This window comes from Phoxinus phoxinus (assembly GCF_949152265.1).
Source record: "Phoxinus phoxinus genome assembly, chromosome: 6".
NCBI lineage: Eukaryota > Metazoa > Chordata > Actinopteri > Cypriniformes > Leuciscidae > Phoxinus > Phoxinus phoxinus.
Genome location: NC_136881.1, coordinates 39360892 through 39381896, shown reverse-complemented (window position 1 = coordinate 39381896; position 21005 = coordinate 39360892). Strand labels below are relative to the sequence as shown.

Here is a 21005-nt window from a genome sequence, read left to right as displayed (position 1 = left end):
CTCACAGCGGTAAGCTCTGTTCGTCGCGTTTGGTCAGCTATCCATAATAACGTCTGCTTTTAGACGCCACTCATTGGTTCAACGGTCGAATGCTCACACTACACCCGCCTCCAGCTGCTCTCTGATAGGCCAACGCAACAGCCACTCATCAAGGGCGCCTATAGGAGAGCTCTTTTAGACCTGCAGGCCTTTAGTCCCTCCCATGCGTTTGTCTCGCTTGTCTTCCCGCGTCTGCGCACCTCCGCCCGGCCTAGACCTCCCCGCCGTATCCCGCACACTTCACCCCTCCGCACGGACAGCATGTCTGAATACAGCGCGGTGCCGCCGCCCGGGCCCGGAGCGGCTATAGGAGCCGTAGTACTTAAGAAAGACGCTTTCGCCGACGCGGTACAACGCGCCCGGCAGGTGAGTGATCCGCAGTGCGGGAGCGAACGGGCCGCGTTTGTGGGTCAGCAGCGCGCGCAGGGCCGCGCGCACATGAGCCGGCGTGCGCGACCATTATCTGTTAGCATGAGCTGTGATCGCGTGTAAATCTGAGCTAAACTAAGATAGACGAGGTCGTTTTTACATTTTACTATCGAATATTATCATTCAATAACTGTAGCACATGGTTATGCTAAGGTACTTTGATAAACAGCGTGGTACAGATTGACTACCATATTCATGTAAGTTAACGTTACCATCATGGTTCGTTCACGATAGTCTAAACAACTACCATTGTAAGTGTTTAAAACATCGTGTTGTCGTCGTATTATCATATCAACTAAAAGCACCATGGTTTAGCCATAGTTTTGGACCCAATACATTGGTATTATTGGGTACATATCCTGTAAAACATTCTAGCACCATGGTAGCATTTGCTAACAAACAAACAAGTTTTATACAGTCGAAATGTGTTGATTACTAGTATGCCTATTGTTTTAGATTCTATACTACGGTGTTTTTCATTAACTATTGTGCAGATTGATTGCTGTATTTATTAACCATGTTTTTTTTTACGTTGGTTTTTGATGTATTTTATAAAATATGATGTGAACTAATATTTATCATGTTTTTTTAACGTTGGTCTCCTATGTAATTTTAAAAATCTACGTTAAAACAATAGTATGTCCAAAATAAACATGGTATTTAAAAGGGAGAAAAAAAAAACTAGATTTATAGTACTCTTGGGTCGTGTATTAACTTAATTTGAGCATGCTGATTTTGCAGTATTAATATGGTGCCACAACTTGTTTTCCAGATCGCTGCAAAGATCGGTGGAGACGTTACGGGTCCCCCCATGAGCAATAACGGTGGATCGGAGAGTTATCCCTTCGCGTCACAGAAGCGATCGCTGGAGGACGGAGGTACGGTGGCCGTGAGACACACACACACACACACTTAATCTGTCCGTCCCACTCGCATGAGTTTGTTTGAGCTGTTCTTGTGTGTTTTTCCCTCAGATCAACCTGAAAGTAAGAAGATGGCGTCTGACAGGGACAACACTGCAGCCTTGTGTACGAGCTCCTTTTTTCTTTCTCTACTACACGCTCTCAAAAGCAAATGCGTGTGTATTTTTAGAGCAATGATTTTATCCCCGTCTCATCCACAGCTATCGGAGCCCAGCTGGCTGCCCTTTCCCAGCAGAGGTAAGACCATCCGCTTGTGCGCTCGAAGCAGAGCGGTTACTAGCGTTAGCTTCGTCTGAGGCACACAAACAGACCCGAGCGTTCGAGAAGGCCAGAGTAACTTCCCAGACCTGTATATTTAGGCTGGTTTCGAGTTCCACTGACTCGATCAGACGTGTTTTCAGGGGCTCTTTTAAAAGTTGGACTATTTTTAGCAAAGTGGCATCATGTATACATAATGGATGGTGGGACGCTCAAAGAATTACTAGATGTGGCGCAGCGACTAAAGATGTCTGTCTGAATGCGTTTAAATTAAGCACATCTATCAATTGCGAGGCTTTTCTAAAAGGGGTTTCTCACACTTAAGTTAATAAGAACGCACTGCATTTGTGTTTTTCATGACTGTTGCTCTTGTTCTTTGTCTCTCTGTAGCGTACGTCCCTCGTCTCTCACAGAAGAGTACAGAGTCCCTGACGGCATGGTTGGGCTCAGTAAGTTTGTTACCCATCATGCATTGTACTTTCTTAGGTGAATCGCTGTCAGGGTCATATTAAATTATGTTTTTAGCTGTGTGTGTATACGTATATATGTACATATACACACAGGGGTTGGACAATGAAACTGAAACCTGGTTTTAGACCCTAATTTATTAGTATAGTGTAGGGCCTCCTTTTGCGGACAATACAGCGTCACTTCATCTTGGGAATGACGATACAAGTCAGAGGCCAGAGGGATTTTAGCCGTTCCTCTTCCAGAACCGTGGCCAGGTCACTATGTGAGGTTGGAGAAAGAAAAAAGACGTTTTCTGACTCGCTCCTCCAAAACACCCCAAAGTGGCTCAATATTCAGATGTGGTGACTGTGCAGGCCATCCACCTTCATGTTTATCAAACCATTCTGTCACAAGTCCAGCTGTGTACTATAATGCTGACGCACGACACCGCTTTAGGTTCAGTGGCAGAGCCAGGATACTTCCATAGGGGTGGCACAGAATTTTTGTAGTCGACTAGTAGTTAATTTATGCCATTTAGACTACCGGTAATCGCACGTTTATATTATTTTAATTACTTAAATATATCCTGATTTAAAATATTGCCAATTCCGCACTCAAACGCATGCCTAAATCTAGCAACAAAAGTAATGGTTATGAATGTCGAACAGAAACCGCAAGGAGACCATTTAATTATTTCTTTAAACTAGTGTTTTCAGAGTCAGTGTTGGCTGCAAATAAAAAAAAATGCGGATTGAGACGCTGACTCACGTGAACGCACCTTGCATTACAGAGAGACATTTTTTTTATATTTCAAGCTTTCTATAGATGTATTTCTCATGTCTGTGCGGCGAGTGCTCGCGAGTTTCGCTTCATTTGTGACGCACTTCACAGAGACAGAGGCGGCTGAAAGCTCATCCTGTTCGTTTTCTTTATTTTAGAGGCACAACGTTTTCTTGTGAGTTTACAAACAATGCATTACTCTTATCGGTATGACCAAAAATGGTGTTTCCGCTGTTTTCAGAAAAAAAATGCAATTGATTGCGCCGTCGCCTCTGTCATGACGTAAAGCGCGCTACTCTTCAGCTTCCTCACTCCGCACGAACACTTGGATATCTGCCTGAACACTATTTTTAGGCACATATCCATATTTATGCGGCCATGAAGTTGTTACTTGTATGTTTGATAAGCCAAATTTGAGGTTGATGGATAGGTGAACGTTTGGATTTCCTGCCCAACATACCGTGTTAACACAAGGACCCGCCGGTAACGATTGGTCCCACACGGACTGTGACTTCGCCTTCCTGTGGATTATTTTTTTCCTGTAGTAACTAATGCAAGTTTGGTCGACTAAGCCTCTTCGCGTCAACTATTAGGAGCAGTCCCAATTATTTATACGTAAAAAGAGTGACTATAAAGTGCTGGACTGTTTTAGTGCCTACAGCACAACTGATTTGTAATTGTACTTGAGAAGTGAATTCGATCAATACTGAGTGAATGACTGTGTATTCCTCGTAGAAAAGCTCACACTCCAGCTACAATAAGGTTTAACTTGTTCTTAAACTTAGTTCTTAAAATCCCCAATAGTTTTCTCCATTATTGTATCCTTATGAATAAGAGATGAATACATCGTTAAAATTTAGTCAACCTTCATTGTATTTAATATATTCAATGAACTCCTCAATTCTGAATTGGACTGAAGGTCTTTTTCAAAAACTTGCAACTGTAAAAGTAAACACTGAATGTTTATCATTCTTTAGTTGTCAAAATAAATACTCCTTACAGAGTTCCTCATGCAAGAATGTAAATATGGCAAAGGGCAGAAGCCGGCGACGCAAATATCAGGGTGTAAAATTAGTTATATTATTCATTTTTCTTTTCAATTTGTATTGTAATTTGCCAAATAACGAAATTGGTGCCTATTTGCTAATACAAATGCACAGCACACATTTGTTTAACAGTAAATTACGGATAGAAAATTGCATCAATTTATGCCTTGTATAAAGCAGTATGCGGTATTTTGCGTGTATTTGAGACTCGTGTGCTTAAATGTCACGGAGATAATGAATGCATGCACAGTTTTGACGCTGCTTTAATCGTCTCCATTATCAATCATGTTGTAATGACACTTTCTCAATCTTGTATACTTGAAACTCGAAAAATTAGAAAATCGTGCAAAAGTTAATATATTTCAGTAATTCAACTTAAAAGGTGAAACTAATATATTATATAGACTCATTACATGCAAAGTGAGATTTCAAGCCTTTATTTGTCAATTTTGATGATTATGGCTTACAGCTTATGGAAACTTATTGTGAAAGGGTTTTCATAAACTGTAAGCCATAATCATCAAAATTAAATCAAATAAAGGCTTGAAATATCCCACTTTGCATGTAATGAGTCTATATAATATATTAGTTTCACCTTTTAAGTTGAATTACTGAAATGAACTTTTGAACCATTTTCTATTTTTTTTTAGTTTCACCCGTATATCATTACCTTTTCCGCGCTCGTTTTTCTTGCGTCTACCACTGAGGTTGAGTTGCGCGCCTGAAGTGTCGTTTGTTTTGGTTGTAAAGAGAATGTTCTACGTCTAAAAGGCAATTCTGGTCAAGGAAGAAAAGAAAGAGAAATCGATTGTGAGCAGGGCAGTGTTGTTTTTGGCAGCCCTTTTAGTTTTAGTCTTAGTCTTTTTGACGAAAATGCTTTTTAGTTTTAGTCACATTTTAGTCACTTATAAACTTGATAGTTTTAGTCAAGTTTTAGTCGACGAAAACGCAAAAAGTTTTTAGTCAAGTTTTAGTCGACGAAAACACAAAAAGGTTTTAGTCAATTTTAGTAAAAAAGAAAGAAAGAAAAAAAGTAGTCTTTAATAAATTAATTTAGGTTAAAAAGTATTGGAAATGGGCTTAGGTTTGACAGGTTGCAGCAAGTTGCAATTCATAAAACAACATTTAACCTTAAAACCTTTGCATAATAAACTAGACTTTCTGAATAATTCGATTGGTTGGGTCCTTACATGCGCTTCGTGAGGCACACACTCACACTAGCACACACACGCACACTAGCACACACACACAAGGTCTCTCGCTCCCTTTCTCTGGCTGTGCGCGCGCTACACATTGCGCGCTCTTGCTCGCTCTATCTAGATTCCGAGAGATTCAGATTTGCGGGCAATTCTGAAATTATTGTACATTATGGGATTTTTTTCATTATTGATCGTACATCGTACAACAACGATTAGAATGCGGCATTGCTGATACTTTTTTTTTTAGCTCAAAACAGACCGATTTCACGCAAAATAGGCAGAAATTACATTGTGAACGTCAGACTTATAATCATTTTCGTTCCATCTCGTCTCGTCAACGAAAACTCGAAAACGTCTCGTCATGTTTTAGTCACCTTAGAGCCATTTTTAGCTAGTCATCGTAACGTTATCGTCATAAAAAAAAGGTGCGTCAACGAAATAATTGCGTTATCGTCATCGTTGACGAAAACAACATTGGAGCAGGGTGGTCAAGCTTGGGTCAATGATGGCCAAACCCCTTTAGCTCCGCCCCTGTTCAGGCCACAATGGTTAAACCATTATCTCATGGTCCTCCAGAATGGTGTGGTAGTCCTCAGCAGTGAAATGCCCATCAAGCACAGTAGGGAATGCCATAATGCCAAACCATCCCTGATGCTTCATTCTGCAAGCACTAGTCTGGGTGTTGAGCTGCTTTGGGGCTTCTCCGCACTGAAACTGGGAAAGACAGTGAAGGTGGACTCATCAGAGAACAATACATGCTCCATATTGCCCAAGATTTGACTGTGCGCACAGATGAAACCAACACTATATTGGCCAGTGTTTCAGTTTCATTTTATAACCCCTGTATATGCATAAAAGTATTGTACATTATACAGCTGTAATATGCAAATAGATATACAATATATACGCATATTATTATAATGATATAAAACTTGCATATAATAGTACTCGCGTATATATTTGAACATTTATATTTTCTGTATATATTAAGGGTGCTCCGATCAGGATTTTTGGGACCGATCACTGAAATAAACAGCCCACTATTCTTAATGTATTTTAAGAAAAAAAATTAGAGAATTAATTGACAATTCCTGTGAAATAGTCTTTATCAACAAAGTTATCAAATGTAAAACTGCACTGCATCTTGTTTTGTCTTGTTTAATTAACAGTGAAGCAGGCGGCAGCAGGGTAATTAGGCTGCAAATGCACGGATCCAATATACTGTTACACATGCAACTTATTTTCATAACTTTCCTGTCTCTTTCTTCCGTGGCTTAATGCAGTTTATTATCGAGCACGTCCTGCAGTTCACCAACAGTAGACTGTATTTTACCACAATCTAGCGGATCTGGACGTTAAAGGGATAGTTCACTTTGAAATTATTTTATATGTTTTAGCTTACCTCAAGGGCATCCAAGATGTAGGTGTCTTTGTTTCCACAGTATCTTCAATTTTGATATTTTTAGGTCTAACCGTTGTTGTCTGAGTCATATCATGCAGGTCTATGGGGTCCACCTCAAAGAGAAGTCCAAATTAAACATGATTTAATGACTCGTAAATGTAAGTACACATTGATGGCCTAAGACAAGAAACGAGCGGTTTGTGTGAGAAAACGAACAGTATTTATACCGTTTTTACCTCTTGTAATCACAGTCACGTCCAAGTGATCTGAGGGCGCGGGCGCTTCCTTCTGTGTGACGTGTGTGCAGACTGGTGCATAGATGTATACACTAGATGTCGCCTTGGCTACGGCAGTTCATTGGAACTAATGTCTTTAATGCGACATCTAGTGTATATATCTATGCGCCAGTCTGCGTACACGTCACACAGAAGGAACCGCCCGCGCCCTCAGATCACTTGGACGTGACTGTGATTACAAGAGGTAAAAACGATATAAATACTGTTAGTTTTCTCACACAAACCGCTCGTTTCTTGTCTTAGGCCATCAATGTGTACTTACATTTACGAGTCATTAAATCATGTTTAATTTGGACTTCTCCTTGAGGTGGACCCCATAGACCTGCATGATATGACTGTCAGACAACAACGGTTTGACCTAAAAATATCAAAATTAAAAATACTGTGGAAACAAAGACACCTACATCTTGGATGCCCTTGAGGTAAGATAAAACATATCAAATTAATTTCAAAGTGAACTATCCCTTTAAGTTTGTAAGCTATTGTCCTTTTCAGACGCCTGGTAGAACTGCCTGACCGGTCGGTGAGTGTAGGAGAGCAAATTTAGCTGTGCTTAGACAAAGTATCCGATCAAAACTATATAAAGCTGTTATTGGCCGATTAACCAATCAGAGCACCCTTAGTATAAAGCATTTACAATTATAATTTTTATTGTGTATTATACATTATATTATGTAATGTGTATTTTAGGTCTGTGTTTTATTTTATTTTCAATAAGTTTAAAAAAACCTTTTTTTTTACTGCGGTCAGTAAATGATGTGTGTGTCTGTTTGTAGTCATTGGTCGCGGTGGAGAGCAGATCAATAAGATCCAGCAGGATTCTGGCTGTAAAGTTCAAATTGCTCCAGGCGAGTCAAACACGGGTTCAAAGGAGTCAAGCGGACACATCTGCTCTACCTCTGTTCACTTCTTCTTTCCTTTCCTTTCTTGTTTTTCCTGATATCTGTTGTATGAATGCGAGACGTGACGGAGCCTGTTGGTTTTTTTGTCTTTTAGACAGCGGTGGTCTTCCCGAGAGGAGTGTGTCTCTCACCGGAGGCCCTGAAGCCATCCAGTATGTTCGGGTTAATTCACATGTTTGTTTGTTTTAACCGCAGTGTGAATGTGTGGTGGTGTTTTAACCTTTTGAACTCTCCATGCAGGAAGGCCAAAATGCTACTGGATGACATCGTCTCTCGGGGGCGTGGAACTCCGCCCTCTTTCCACGAGTCGACCAATGGGAGCGGCAACATGCAGGAAATGATCATTCCGGCAGGGAAAGCTGGTCTCATCATCGGCAAAGGAGGAGAGACCATTAAACAGCTGCAGGTAGAGTTCAAAACCCCTCGGTTCAGACAGACAAGCTCAATCTTACTCTAATGTGCAACTTATAGTCATTTTTAAAGGGATTGTTCACCCGTAAATTACATTTCTGGCATTTACTCGCCCTCATGTCGTTCCAAATCCATGAGGCATTAAGATGTTTTAATGAAATCTGAGAGATTTCTGTCCCTCCATTATATTCACACTAAACCTTCATAAAAAGATCACAAAATAAATCCTTATGAATGAGTGTTTAATCCAGATCTTCTGAGGAGACACTATCACTTTATGTGATGAATTGATTTAATCTAGGCTTTTATTCACATATATTTCCTCAAATTTGATGCATCGCAACGGTTTTCAACACTGATAATAATCATAAATGTTTCTTGAGCATCAAATCCTCATATTAGACTGATTTCTGAAGGATCATGTGACACTGAAGACTAATTGCATATACAACATTTATAAGTTGTATTATTTTAGGTTATTTTTACTGTTTTTTTGATCACACATTAAGCTTGATGATCTTAAAATCAAATCTTACCAACCCAAACTAATTAATGGGAGTGTGACTTATGGTAGCTATGTTTCCATTCATGTGCATTTTGGGATATCGCATAAAGCGCTACATGGAAATGCCAAGATGTGCATTTTCAATACAATTATGCAAGCAATATTTATGAGCTCATATTAAAGAGGGTCGTGTCTTACGCGTTTGTCCATAAATTCTCTTTTTGGACCATTTATATTGGCATCTTTAACAGCCATTACAGATTTAAAACAGTAATATCCTATACTAAACCTAAACTAATCTTGACAAACTATATATCATTTGACAGCTTACAATCTCTAGATTACATATTTGACTGATTTTCAAAATGACAGAGCCGTAATTTATCAATTTGCAACAAGAATATTTTCATACTCCTAAGGCGTGTTCAGACCTTTATTTTGAAATATAAAACTGCGAGCTATAATGCACATACGTGATCTATTTGTTTCTTAGAGGTTTAATTCATTTTAAAATCGGCCAAGCTTCCAACACTACTTCTGAATAGGATGTCTACTTCATAAATTGTATGAAAATTGTAAAAATAATGGTTCAGATCACTCAATCAAACAACATGTGGAAATGAAGGCGCCCTTATATGGGCAGTAATGCCAGCTAGTGGAGAAGTGTGGTACTGCGCCCAAACTAAATCTCACTGAAAACTAATTTTTGGAGATATCAACATAAAATTTGAAACGCAACTTGTTCAGATTTTTGCCTTTTGTTTTGGAGTACACCACGTTTTGAAAATATATATTTTATATAAAATATGAATTAAATTTTTAACATTGTACATTTTCATAAACTCAAACTTCTATAACTTTTTTTTTTCAGTTTAACTCAATTTATTTTACATCTACAAAAATTTGCCAAATGTCTTTAAAACAAGACCAATCTTACATCTATATTCCAAAGCATTCTTGAATTACAACCATTTAAGTTCGAAATGTGCATTTTCATGTCTATTTAAAAAAAAAAGGGGGGTGCCGCTTAAGGGGTTAATACATCAACTCTTGTGCCAGTATTGACATGTTTGTGTTTCAGGAGCGAGCTGGAGTGAAGATGATTCTGATTCAGGACGCGTCTCAGGGGCCAAACATGGACAAACCACTGCGCATCATTGGAGATCCTTACAAAGTCCAGGTGTGACCGCTTTCCTCCGCCTCTCACCCGTTTCTGTGTGATCCTCTTCATCTGTTGATCCTCTTCATCTGTTGATCCTCTAACAAGCACGCTAGATTTTGACACTCACTCTCTCTGTCGCTTGTTTCTCTAGCAAGCGCGTGAAATGGTGCAGGAGATTCTGCGCGAGCGGGATCATCCCGGCTTCGACAGAAACGAGTACGGCTCTCGAATGGGTGGAGGAGGAGGTGGAGGAGGAGGAGGAATGGAGGTGCGTGTTTGATTCAGTTTAAATTAATTGCATTTAGATGCCATACAAGCTGCAGTGTGACGGCTAGAAATGGATATCGTTTTAACGGTATTACTAGAACCGATACTGTTTAAAAAAAAAAAATAGTATTCCAAGTTATTTTATTTTTTTTATTGGCAAAATTACAGGTGAAAATGGTGCAAAAGTTAATTTATTTCAGTAATTCAACTTAAAAGGTGAAACTTATATATTACATAGACTCATTACATGCAAAGTGAGAGATTTCAAGTGTTTATTTGTTATAATTTTGATGATTATGGCTTACAGCTTATGAAAACCTTTTCACAATATTCTAATTTTGCATAAGCTGTAAGCCATAATCATCAAAATTATAATAAAGGCTTGAAATATCTCACTTTGCATGTGATGAGTCTATATAATATATTCGTTTCACCTTTTAAGTTGAATTACTGAAATGAACTTTTGCACCATATTCTAATTTTTTGAGTTTCACCTGTAAGAAAATTAGCATTGCTAAAGATCAGTGTTGTCAAAAGTACGACTTCGGTACCAAGTCGGTACTGAAATTTAAAAAATGTGAGGCTTTGAGCGCTGTTGAGCAGAATCCTAAACGCCTCTGATTGGCCATTGTCACACGCTCCTCAAATATGTCTGTGATTGGCTACAATGATCAGCGCTTCAAAAACATGTTGTAAACGTACATCAATAACGCTCTATAGCGAGCGCTTGCACAGATACAGGAGCGTTTGAAAGCAGGCGTCTATCGATCCACTGGCGCTGATAGACGCCTGCATTTGCTTTCAAAACACTCAAACGCTCCCGTGCGTTGATCATAGTAGCCAATCACAGACATATCCGATGAGCTCGTGAACACAATAGCCAATCAGAGGTGTTTATGATTCCGTTCAACAGCGCTCAAAGTCGGTACTTTTAACAACACTGCTTTATATTTTGAAACGGAAAATAAATATTTAATGTTTTAACAAATAATAAAACATGTTTGATATGCTGTAGTGTGCAGGCATTTTGTTGTATAATATAGGACACAATAAGCAAGAACAAAAGTACTAACATGGTCAAAAAAATAAAATGAGTATGCAATAAAACAAATATACAAATGCAATAATCAGTGCTTTAATTTCAGGAGGGTCAACATACTGTTCAGGTACGTAATGTCCTACAAAAGAAATCTAATAATCAAATGTACAATAACACTGTATAGTTTACCATAGATAGATTAAAGCTAAAGTTATTCATTCAAGAGCTGTGATTGATGTTCTCTTTGCCTTGTGTTGTGTGATTCACATTAATGATGCAATCATCGGCAGGTTTATTAAGCTGCTGTCACTTTAAGACCGAGTGCTGATCTAACACACTTTCTCTACTATTTATGACCAGTTAAGACAAACTGTATTGATGTGAATCTCCACACCGCTCATACTGACACGTGTTCAGACGTGCGCACACAAAGCCCAAAGTAGCGTTAATTTGCTTGTCTAGTTGCGCACACAGAAAGCCGTCTTGGATTATTCTGCTTTATAGCGCTTATCATCAAACACGTCCCGCAATTTAGCAACCGTAGAAACTGCCTTTTACATCCATCAATTGTTTTAGGGAGAAATGAAGGGGCGGCAGCTGCGCTAGACGAGATGCGGCTCGTTTTTAATAGTTTTACCTCAAATATCTTTCTATAATCATTGAAAGTGATATTAATCCAATTTTATTTTCGATTTTAAGTGTAACCAGATTTTTCAATGTTTAGTTCTCTCTCTTATCGTCACTAATCAGGGGCTTCTCTCTCATTCTCTCGTTCTCACGCTCGCTCTCTCTTGCTCTCGCCCTCTCTCTCTTTATCTCTGTCTCTCTCTCTCTCTCGTTCTCTCTTCCTCATTCTTTCTCTTTTGGATTGCAAATATCAAATGCATCCCAGACATAGTTTAATATTATCGCTTATAGAAACGTCTGGCAAGAAAGCATCTATGTAGGAATAGTAGTGCGTGTATTGTCTTAATTTATCTGTTACCGACAGCAGAACCGATAACATCCGAACTTAACGATACAGCGGCCTTTCATAATTTAGCCCCGGGGCCCGTCTAACACCGGGTTTCGGTACCCATCCCTAGTGACGGCGTCTCATTCTGATTGGACAGGTGCCCGTTCCACGCCACTCTGTGGGCGTCGTGATTGGCCGAAGCGGAGAGATGATCAAGAAGATTCAGAACGATGCCGGTGTGAGGATACAGTTTAAACCAGGTTTGTTGGGACACTCTTGCCTCGCTCAGTGTTTTGAGATGTCAGTGTTTAACAGTGTCTCTCGGGTCTGTGTAGATGACGGCACCGGTCCAGATAAGATCGCTCATGTAATGGGTCCTCCAGACCGCTGCGAACACGCCGCCAGCATCATCAACGAGCTTCTGCAGAGCATCAGAGTACGAGAGGAAGGAGGAGGGGTGAGTGAACAGATTTTCTATTAAATGAAAAGCGCTTGATCAGTCAAGCGTTCCATGGCAGGGCCTTGTGAAATCGGTTTTAATTTCAGTATACAATTTTTGTCAAAAGCTTGTCTAATTAATCAAAATTATTAAAATATTATGAACTTTTAACATTGTTAAACTTACTAAATTTAGGTCCCTATGAAATGTTAAAAAGAATTCTTGATTCTATTTTAATGAAAAGGATTTTAAGGTGAATTCATAAATCTCAAGGATTTTTTTTTATTATTTGTTTACTGAAATTGTGAAATCCATAAAAGTCTTTTACGGTAATATTTCTGTATTTGAGTTAATACAGATTTATCAAATGAAGGCATGAAACATTATTAATCTAATTCTTTTAAATGATAATATAAAAATACCTTTAAAAGAAAACTGGCAATTAAAGTGCCAAAAAGGCTTACTAATTAATAAAAACGGACATAAAAAGGTGTGATTTTCTTAGTTTTATGATTAATATAGGGAAGACAAACGTTATTGTACAGTAGAATATACTTAAAGCGAACTTATTTCGACGGGTTGTCCTTTATTTTTCCCTGTGTCTCTCAGACTCGGCTCTGGAGAATGAAGTTCATGTTCTCATTGACAATCCATATAATGGACTAAACTGTTCTGCTCATTCACGTCTTTCTGCCCTGTAATATTCATAGATGCTAGTCCATATCGCCATTTGATAGTGTACAGCCCTACTTTTGATTTAATCATCCAAAATTTGCCATTCCACGTTGTACAGTAAATTTGATCAGTAACGCTGTACAATAAGGTTCATTAGTTAACATTAGTTAACATTTTAACTATCATGAACTAACAATGAGCAATACATTTATTACAGTATTTATTCATCTTTATTAATATTACTTAAATAAAATACAGCCGTTCATGTTAGTTTTGTGCATTAACTAAGTGTTAACAAATACAACCTTTGATTTTAATGATGTATTACTAAATGTTGAAATTAATTTCAACTAAGATGAATTAATACATCACATCTATAGCATTTATTCCAGTTAACTAAGGTAGTTAACTAATGAACCTTATTGTAAAGTCAAAGTGTTACCAGTTCATTTTCCCGATTCGGTCCATGTTTTCCTCCCCATGTGCTCGAGTTAATCTTGGTTGTGTCCCTCAGGGTCCGCCAGGTCCTCCTGGCACCGGTATGCCCCCGGGGGGGCGAGGCAGGGGTCGCGGCCCGGGCAACTGGGGTCCACCCGGCGGAGAGATGACCTTCTCAATCCCCGCACACAAATGCGGTCTCGTGATTGGCCGAGGGGGGGAGAACGTGAAGGCGATCAACCAGCAGACCGGCGCCTTCGTGGAGATCTCACGCCAGCCGCCGCCCAACGGAGACCCAAACTTCAAACTGTTCACCATCCGCGGCTCGCCTCAGCAGATCGACCACGCCAAACAGCTGATCGAGGACAAGATCGAGGTATGAGAGCTGCCTCTGTGCTTTAAACGTGCTGGATGTAACTTTTCACTACTAAATACATAAAAATAAGTTGGTTACACTTTACAATAAGGTTCATTAGTTACCCAGTCCTTCCAGAAAAATGCAGAGTTTTTTTTGTGATTGTTGCGGGCAAAAATCCTTGATTATGCGGCACGTTTTCTTAAATGCGATGGAATATGCGGCCTTTTTATGCAATGAAATTGCGGGAACTTGCAAAAACTGCTGTTTAATTAAAGAGGAAAAAAAAGTGATTCCCAACACCGTTCTCACTCAACTTAGTTTACTAAAATAATTTGCCCCCACTGTCATGTGACCCACCGGGAAACTGCTTTACGCGGTCTTTTGCGCTTATTTTTGTTGGCAAATGAGACTGATTTGCCGTCTTCATCATGGTTTCATCGCAGGGTTTGCAGCTTTTCGATGTTCACGTCGCCTAATTACATCTTCATAACGTTCCCATGGCAACAGGGGAAAATGGCTACTCTTGTGTGAAGTAAACGCAACATTTTTCAACTTTCTGTTAAGATATGTGACTTTTTTTGCAACGAAATTGTGGGGATTTTATGAAATCATGGAAATCGTTTTGTTTTTGGTCTGTGACTCCGCCCACTGCCTGTTCACCCAATAGTATTTCCACACCCTGGGATGCCAGTTGTCGGAAAACAACGTATCGCAGTCAGCGAACAAACTGGGTCAGAGATCGCAGATTCTACCCAACCTAAAAAGCCTCTCCATCTATAAATCTCAATGAACGAGAGCATATTAAAACTCGTATGAATTAACTTAGTGTCTTCTCGGCTTTCACTGGTTACGTCTCCTCAAACTGGTAAGCCGCGTGAGCGTCGAGTCTGGGGAGCGGCGGCGGGGGAAACAACGATCTCTGATATATTTTTAATTTGGGCTGCAGTACCTATTTTGACCACTAGCTGTCAATCTTACAGACTGCACCTTTAACTTGACTGGTGTTTGCTGGTTTTCACTGGTTTGCTTCTCTTCGTAGGGTCCCCTGTGCCCTGTTGGTCCCGGACCGGGTGGGCCAGGCCCCGCTGGACCCATGGGCCCCTACAACCCAAACCCGTACCAGCCCGGACCCCCTGGTGGACCGCAACAGTGAGTACTGCCTTCATGGCACATTAGCTTCAGGGAAAGGCTTAATATTTGATTTTCGCAGGTTTTGTTTGCACATTTTGAAGGTGTTTCTCTCTGTCTCTCCAGCGGGGGTCCTCCTGGAGGCCAGTATCCGCAGGGTTGGGGAAACGCGTACCAGCAGTGGCAGCCACAAGATCCCAGTGAGTCCTGTACTGATGCCCTCAGTCTTAAAGGGATACTCCACTTTTTTTGGAAATAGGCTCATTTTACAACTCCCCCAGAGTTAAACAGTTGAGTTTTACCGTTTTCAAATCCATTCAGTTCACCACTTTTAGCATAGCTTAGCATAGATCATTGATTCTGATGAGTCAAGTAGCATTTCTTTTAAAATGACCAACAAGTTTCAATATTTTTCTTATTTAAAACTTGACTCTTCTGTAGTTAAACCGTGTACTAAGATCGACGGAAAATGAAAAGTTGCAATTTTCCAAGCCATGCACCATGGGTGCAGCAGGCGTAATATGACGAAGCACCTGAAAATAGTCCCCAGCTCGGTAACTTCCAACATGACCGGGACTAAGTTTGTGTAGTTTAGGCGGCAAATTAGGTGTCCAAATAAATACGGTTCGGGATCAGCACCAAAGTAAATGTCATCTAAATCGTCTCTCACAAATGTCTCCATGCTACAAGGCACACGCTCCCTGTGCAAGCAGGTTGTCACGTTGGTTTGTTGACGGCAAGTGCTTCGTCATATCATTACGCTGCTGCACCCATGGTACGGCCGCACAGTTCCTTGATTCTTACGCCGGAATGAGAGTAGTTCCTCGCCATATAGGCTTGGAAAATCGCAACTTTTCATTTTACGCCGATCTTAGTACACGGTTTATCTACAGAAGAGTCAAGTTTTAAATAGGAAAAATATTGAAACTTGTTGGTCATTTTAAAAGAAATGCTACTGGACTCATCAGAATCAATGATCTATGCTAAGCTATGCTAAAAGTGGTGAACTGAATGGATTCGAAAACGGTAAAACTCAACTGTTTAACTCTGAGTTGTAAAATGAGCCTATTTCCAAAAAAAGTGGAGTATCCCTTTAATAGAGGATTATAGATTAATAGTGCATGTCCACATCCTCGAATCATGTGTTCTTGAATTCACAGGGATTATAATTAAATTAGTGCAGTAAATAAAGCAGTTCAGCAAATGCCAACATTTATAGAATTAAACACTCACTACCATTTAGAAGTTTGGGGTCGGTAAGATTTTGTAAATTGTTTTGAAAGTCTCCTGTACTCACCGTGTTTTTTTTATTATAAAAAATACAGAAACCGTAATGTGAAATATTACAATACATTTTAAAATGCAATGTTTTTCTGTGAATTTTCAGTAGCATTACTCCAGTCTTCAGTGTCACATGATCCTTCAGAAATCACTCTGATAATCAGACATGTTTCTTCATATTAATGTTGAAAACGGTTTCTGCTTCATATTTTAGTGGAAATTGATATATATATTTAATGAATAGAAATATTTTGTAACATACCAGGGATTATCTGGATTATTTTAGTTAATTGGTTTAAAACAAATAATTTAACTTTTTCCACTAGTTGCCAAGGCAATGTTTCTCAACTGTGTTTAGTTAATTTTTAAACAGTTAAATAGATAAAAATAAAATTAAGGTAAAAGCAAAAATTGTTGCTAAATTTGCTGAATAAGGGTTTTCTTTTAAAAAAAGTGAGAAAAGCAGATGACCCCAAACTTGTGAACTGAAAACTTGATGGATAGATAATTATATTGAATGTTTAATTTAAAAATGACTTCTCTCTCAGGTAAAGCAGCAACAGATCCTAACGCTGCGTGGGCGGCTTATTACGCACAGTACTACCAGCAGCCTGGAGGGGGCGCTATGCCGGGACAGACTCCCGCGGCCCAGCCCGCCGCTCCCGCTGACCCAGGCCAAGCGGCCCCGGGCACTGCCCAGCCCGACTACACCAAGGCCTGGGAGGAGTACTACAAAAAGATGGGTACGGCCTCCATTTGTTTAGTAAATATCTCTAGGAAATGCATCTGGTGGAAGTGACACTAAACCCACCCTTGTTACTCAGGGCTTTAGGAGGCTGTGCATCATTCAGATACTTAAATGCACTGTAACATGGACACCTTGAAATAATGCATTTAAGTACTGGGTAATATTAACTAACTACATGTACTTACAATAGGGTAGGATTAGGGTTTGGTTGAGGGTTAGTTGTATATAATTATGCATAATTGATTGATAGTTATACAAGGTGGTAAAAAGGACACTGAGCTAGAATTATGGGAATAACACTATTTTAGTGTTTTGATCTGTTGTGCAAGTACATGTTGTTTATTAATTACTTGTATAATTACACCGTAACAATGACACTTTAAAATAATGTGAAATCATCCCAGCTCAGTGTTTTGATCTTGAGGAAATGCATCTGGTGGAAGTGACACTAAACCCAGCCTAGTTACACAGGGCTTTAAGAGCATCACTCCGGCTCAGTGTTTTGATGTGTGTGTGTGTGTGTGTGTGTGTGTCCAGCTGCGGCAGGAGGCGGTGCTGCCCCCGCGGCGGCAGGAGGAGGAGGAGCTCAGCCCGCAGGAGCCGCGGCGGCGGCGGGACAGACTGACTACAGCGCCGCGTGGGCCGAGTATTACAGACAGCAGGCGGCTTATTACGGGCAGACGGGACAGGCCCCCGGACAGCCCGGGGCGACACCGCAGGGCCAGCAGGTACAGCACTGACCCCTGTGTGTAAGGAGAACCGTTTCGTCCAAACACACATTTTTGGCTAGCAGATTTGATTCCAAATTCATGTTAAAGTTTGCGCAAAAATGAAAATTAGCCCATGATTTACTCGCCCTCAAGCCGTTCCAAGTGTCTGACTTTCTTCTTTCAGACGAACACAAGTCAGACTTATATTAAATTATATCCTGGCTCTTCCCAGCTTTATAATGGGAGTTAATGGTGCCTTGAGTTTAAGCATCATAAAGCACATCCATCCATAAAAGTAATCAATAGGACTCCAGGGAGGTAATAAAGGTCTTCTGAAAGTGATGTGTTTCTGTGAGAAAAATATCCAAATTTATCATTTTATAAACTATAGTCACTGGCTTCCGGTTAGAGCCGTACACGTGTTCACTAGAGAGCCGGGTGACCTCTGACCCGATGAAATGCACTGAAGTCTGACTGAAGAAGTTGAGTAGTGATGCAAACTAATCAATGACTAATCAAACGCATCAAAGTGTTATATTTATTAATGATGAGAATTTTATAATTATAATTTAATAGTCTATAAATATATATTATTTTAATATAATATTTTTAAATACTATTCATTAAGCATTCTATATATTCCTTAATTTGTAACTGCTTTATGCGAATAAACAATTGTAAATAATACAAATTTATATTTTAAAAAAGCATAATTGTACTGTGTATAAGCTTAAAGGCATGGTTTAAAATGAGTTTAGTTTGCGTGTGCACTGATCTTAATCTTAAAGGGTTAGTTAGTTCACCCAAAAACTAAAATTCGGTCTTTCTCGCCCTCATGTCGTTCCAAACCCGTGAGACCTTCGTTCATCTTCAGAACACGAATGAAGATATTTCTGATGTTGCTGACAGCAGAAAGCTCTCAGATTTCATGTACAATAGTTCAACCTTAATGTAATAACCTGTTTTCTCATTGCTTCATAACATTAAGGTTACATTAAGACATCATTAAAAATAGACCATGTGACTAACAGTGGTTCTGTTAGTCACATGGTCTATTTTTAATGATGTCTTTACTACCTTTCTGGGCCTTGAAAGTTGCAATGACGTTAGTCTATGGAGGGACAGACATCTCTCAGATTTCATCAGAAATATCTTCATTTGTGTTCTGAAGATGAACGAAGGTCTTGCGGGTTTGAATGGACATGAGGGAGTTTTTTGGGTGCTGAACCCTTTAAAGGCAAGGCTTCAGATGTTGTAGTTGGCGTGTGCAGTATCTGACAGTGATGTTCTCTCTCCAGGCGCAGTGAAGTGACGGTTCCTGAGCTCATCCGTCCGGCTCCTCCCCTCCATCCTCTCAGAAAAGGACTTCTACTTCCTCCCCCCCATTTCTCTCTCTGTGTCCAGCAGGAAAGCTGTGTGACTGTCCTCTGAAGCCAGATATCTGTGTGTATGACCTCGTACAGGCTTCCGCAAACTTTTTTTTTTTCTCTCTCTCCCCCTCCTGATCTTTGCTGGATCCACAAACGCTGTCTGATGGACTAAAATCAAACTCTGCCTTCCCTTCCTCAAACGCTTCATCTTCCTCGGTCCGTGTGACTCATCGCCAGGGAAACACAAGGGAATGCTTCTTCTGCTAACTTCCTCACATGAGCGTGCACTTCCTGTTTTGCATTAATTTTCTTTCATTTTAAAAGTCTTTTGAGGAAACTGGTCCATTTAGAGGAAATCTTCAGGTGTTAATAACTACTGTTTCGAACTCTGAGTAACCATGTCTTTTTTCTTTTTTTTTTAAATGCATTTGTTTTGCTTTTAGTCCTTTTTAATTTGATTTTGAGCTGGAACATTCCCATTGTTTAACGTGTTCACTTTTTTTCTCTATTCATTCAGTGAGGTTTTTTTATGTGATTGATTTTTTTCCTGTGATATCAAATGACGTTTCAGTCTGTGAGTTTGTGTGAATGCGAGTGTGTTCCGGTACTGACACTCATGCCGTGTGTGTTGCTCCTCACTCTGTGAAATGAGGGTTTCTTCTTTTTTTTCTTTTCCCCCCCACCCCAATTTATTGGAAGTCATGATGTTATAAATATATAAATTGTATGCTTTTTTTTTACTGCTTGTTTTTAAAAACTACAAAATAAACATTACAAAATCCTCATCTGATCACATGACCGCTGTTCAGCCTGAAAATGATTTTGACAGTCTAGTTTGTTTTCTAAAGCCAGCATTACCGTTGCGGCAAACATTATATATTCTACAAAGCGAGAATATATGCATGTAAATATATACACAATTTACACAGATAAATTGTCATGTCGTTCCAACCCCGTAAGACATTCATTCAGAACACAAATTAATCTTTTAAATTAAATTAAGACTCTTCTGTTCCTCTATTGGCAGCTACTGCTTTCAAGGCCCAGAAAGGTAGTTAACACACCATCGTCACAGTAATCCATGTGACTCCAGCGGTTTAACCTTAATTTTATGAAACCACTCCAATGCATTGTTTTGCGCAAACAATGTACCGGAATATTAACGTTAATCACTGACATGCATTCACTACTTTCGTGTCAACAACACCTTTGCGTCGTGGCGCTCGAGTCTCGTGTGAACGCGTTGGAGATTAATAATATTAAGTGGTAAAAAAAAAATTGTGATTTCCTTAAAGATCTTAATTTGTGTTCCGAATATGAACTAAAGTGTTGCGAGTTAGGAGTCTTTTTTTTTTTGGTGAATTTCTTTTAAACCTGTAAACTTGGATCTACTGGACTGATGGAGGAACATCTGAATACCAGAGTGAGTTTCTCATGCATTTGTGTAAATGTTTAACAAAACAGTTCATGATGATATGTCCAACATCTCAAATCTGTCCGGGAGTAGATTCTCATGATAATTTAGCATAAACCTGGGATGTTTCCCAAAGCCGTCGTAAAGAACACACACCAGGAGGAGGTTAGGCTGGTTCTCAGCACATGTTCTGCTGTAATGTGTAACGGATCGGTGTTTCCTACAGGATTTGGTGGATCTGGATCTCGGTCAGGGATATGATCCCCGTAAGAATTTTATACTTTTTAAAGTTAATTTCATAAATCTGGAGGGTTCAAAATTAAGGGCTCCAACCCCATAGACAGTGTGCAAATGAATAAAGAAAAGGTCTGTGCATTGACT

General features: G+C 39.6%; 1 protein-coding gene across 3 annotated transcripts; it reads left to right on the top strand.

The window, feature by feature from the left end:
• The first annotated feature begins 197 nt into the window (after positions 1-197).
• On the top strand, positions 198-20005 carry khsrp (KH-type splicing regulatory protein). Of its 3 annotated transcripts, none has more exons than XM_079616260.1 (19): positions 198-405; positions 1241-1346; positions 1443-1496; positions 1592-1628; positions 2040-2098; positions 7599-7670; positions 7819-7876; positions 7965-8130; positions 9722-9820; positions 9954-10070; positions 11215-11235; positions 12221-12323; positions 12399-12520; positions 13692-13991; positions 15013-15122; positions 15228-15301; positions 16931-17125; positions 17668-17858; positions 19139-20005. In XM_079616260.1, the coding sequence occupies exons 1-19, from the start codon at positions 301-303 to the stop codon at positions 19145-19147; spliced, it is 1998 nt and encodes a 665-aa protein (XP_079472386.1). In that variant the 5' UTR covers positions 198-300; the 3' UTR covers positions 19148-20005. The 3 variants fall into 3 exon arrangements, with proteins under 3 accessions (XP_079472386.1, XP_079472387.1, XP_079472388.1); XM_079616262.1 differs by lacking the exon at positions 198-405 and adding an exon at positions 600-719; XM_079616261.1 differs by lacking the exon at positions 7599-7670 and having other exon boundaries at positions 206-405.
• Positions 20006-21005: the final 1000 nt, after the last annotated feature.

Excerpts from the sequence above, each read along its gene's own strand:
- khsrp (XM_079616260.1), top strand. The coding sequence starts at position 301 with ATGTCTGAATACAGCGCGGTGCCGCCGCCCGGGCCCGGAGCGGCTATA. Across the intron at positions 406-1,240 it reads CGGTACAACGCGCCCGGCAG|ATCGCTGCAAAGATCGGTGG; the intron begins GTGAGTGATCCG and ends CTTGTTTTCCAG. Across the intron at positions 1,347-1,442 it reads GCGATCGCTGGAGGACGGAG|ATCAACCTGAAAGTAAGAAG; the intron begins GTACGGTGGCCG and ends TTTTTCCCTCAG.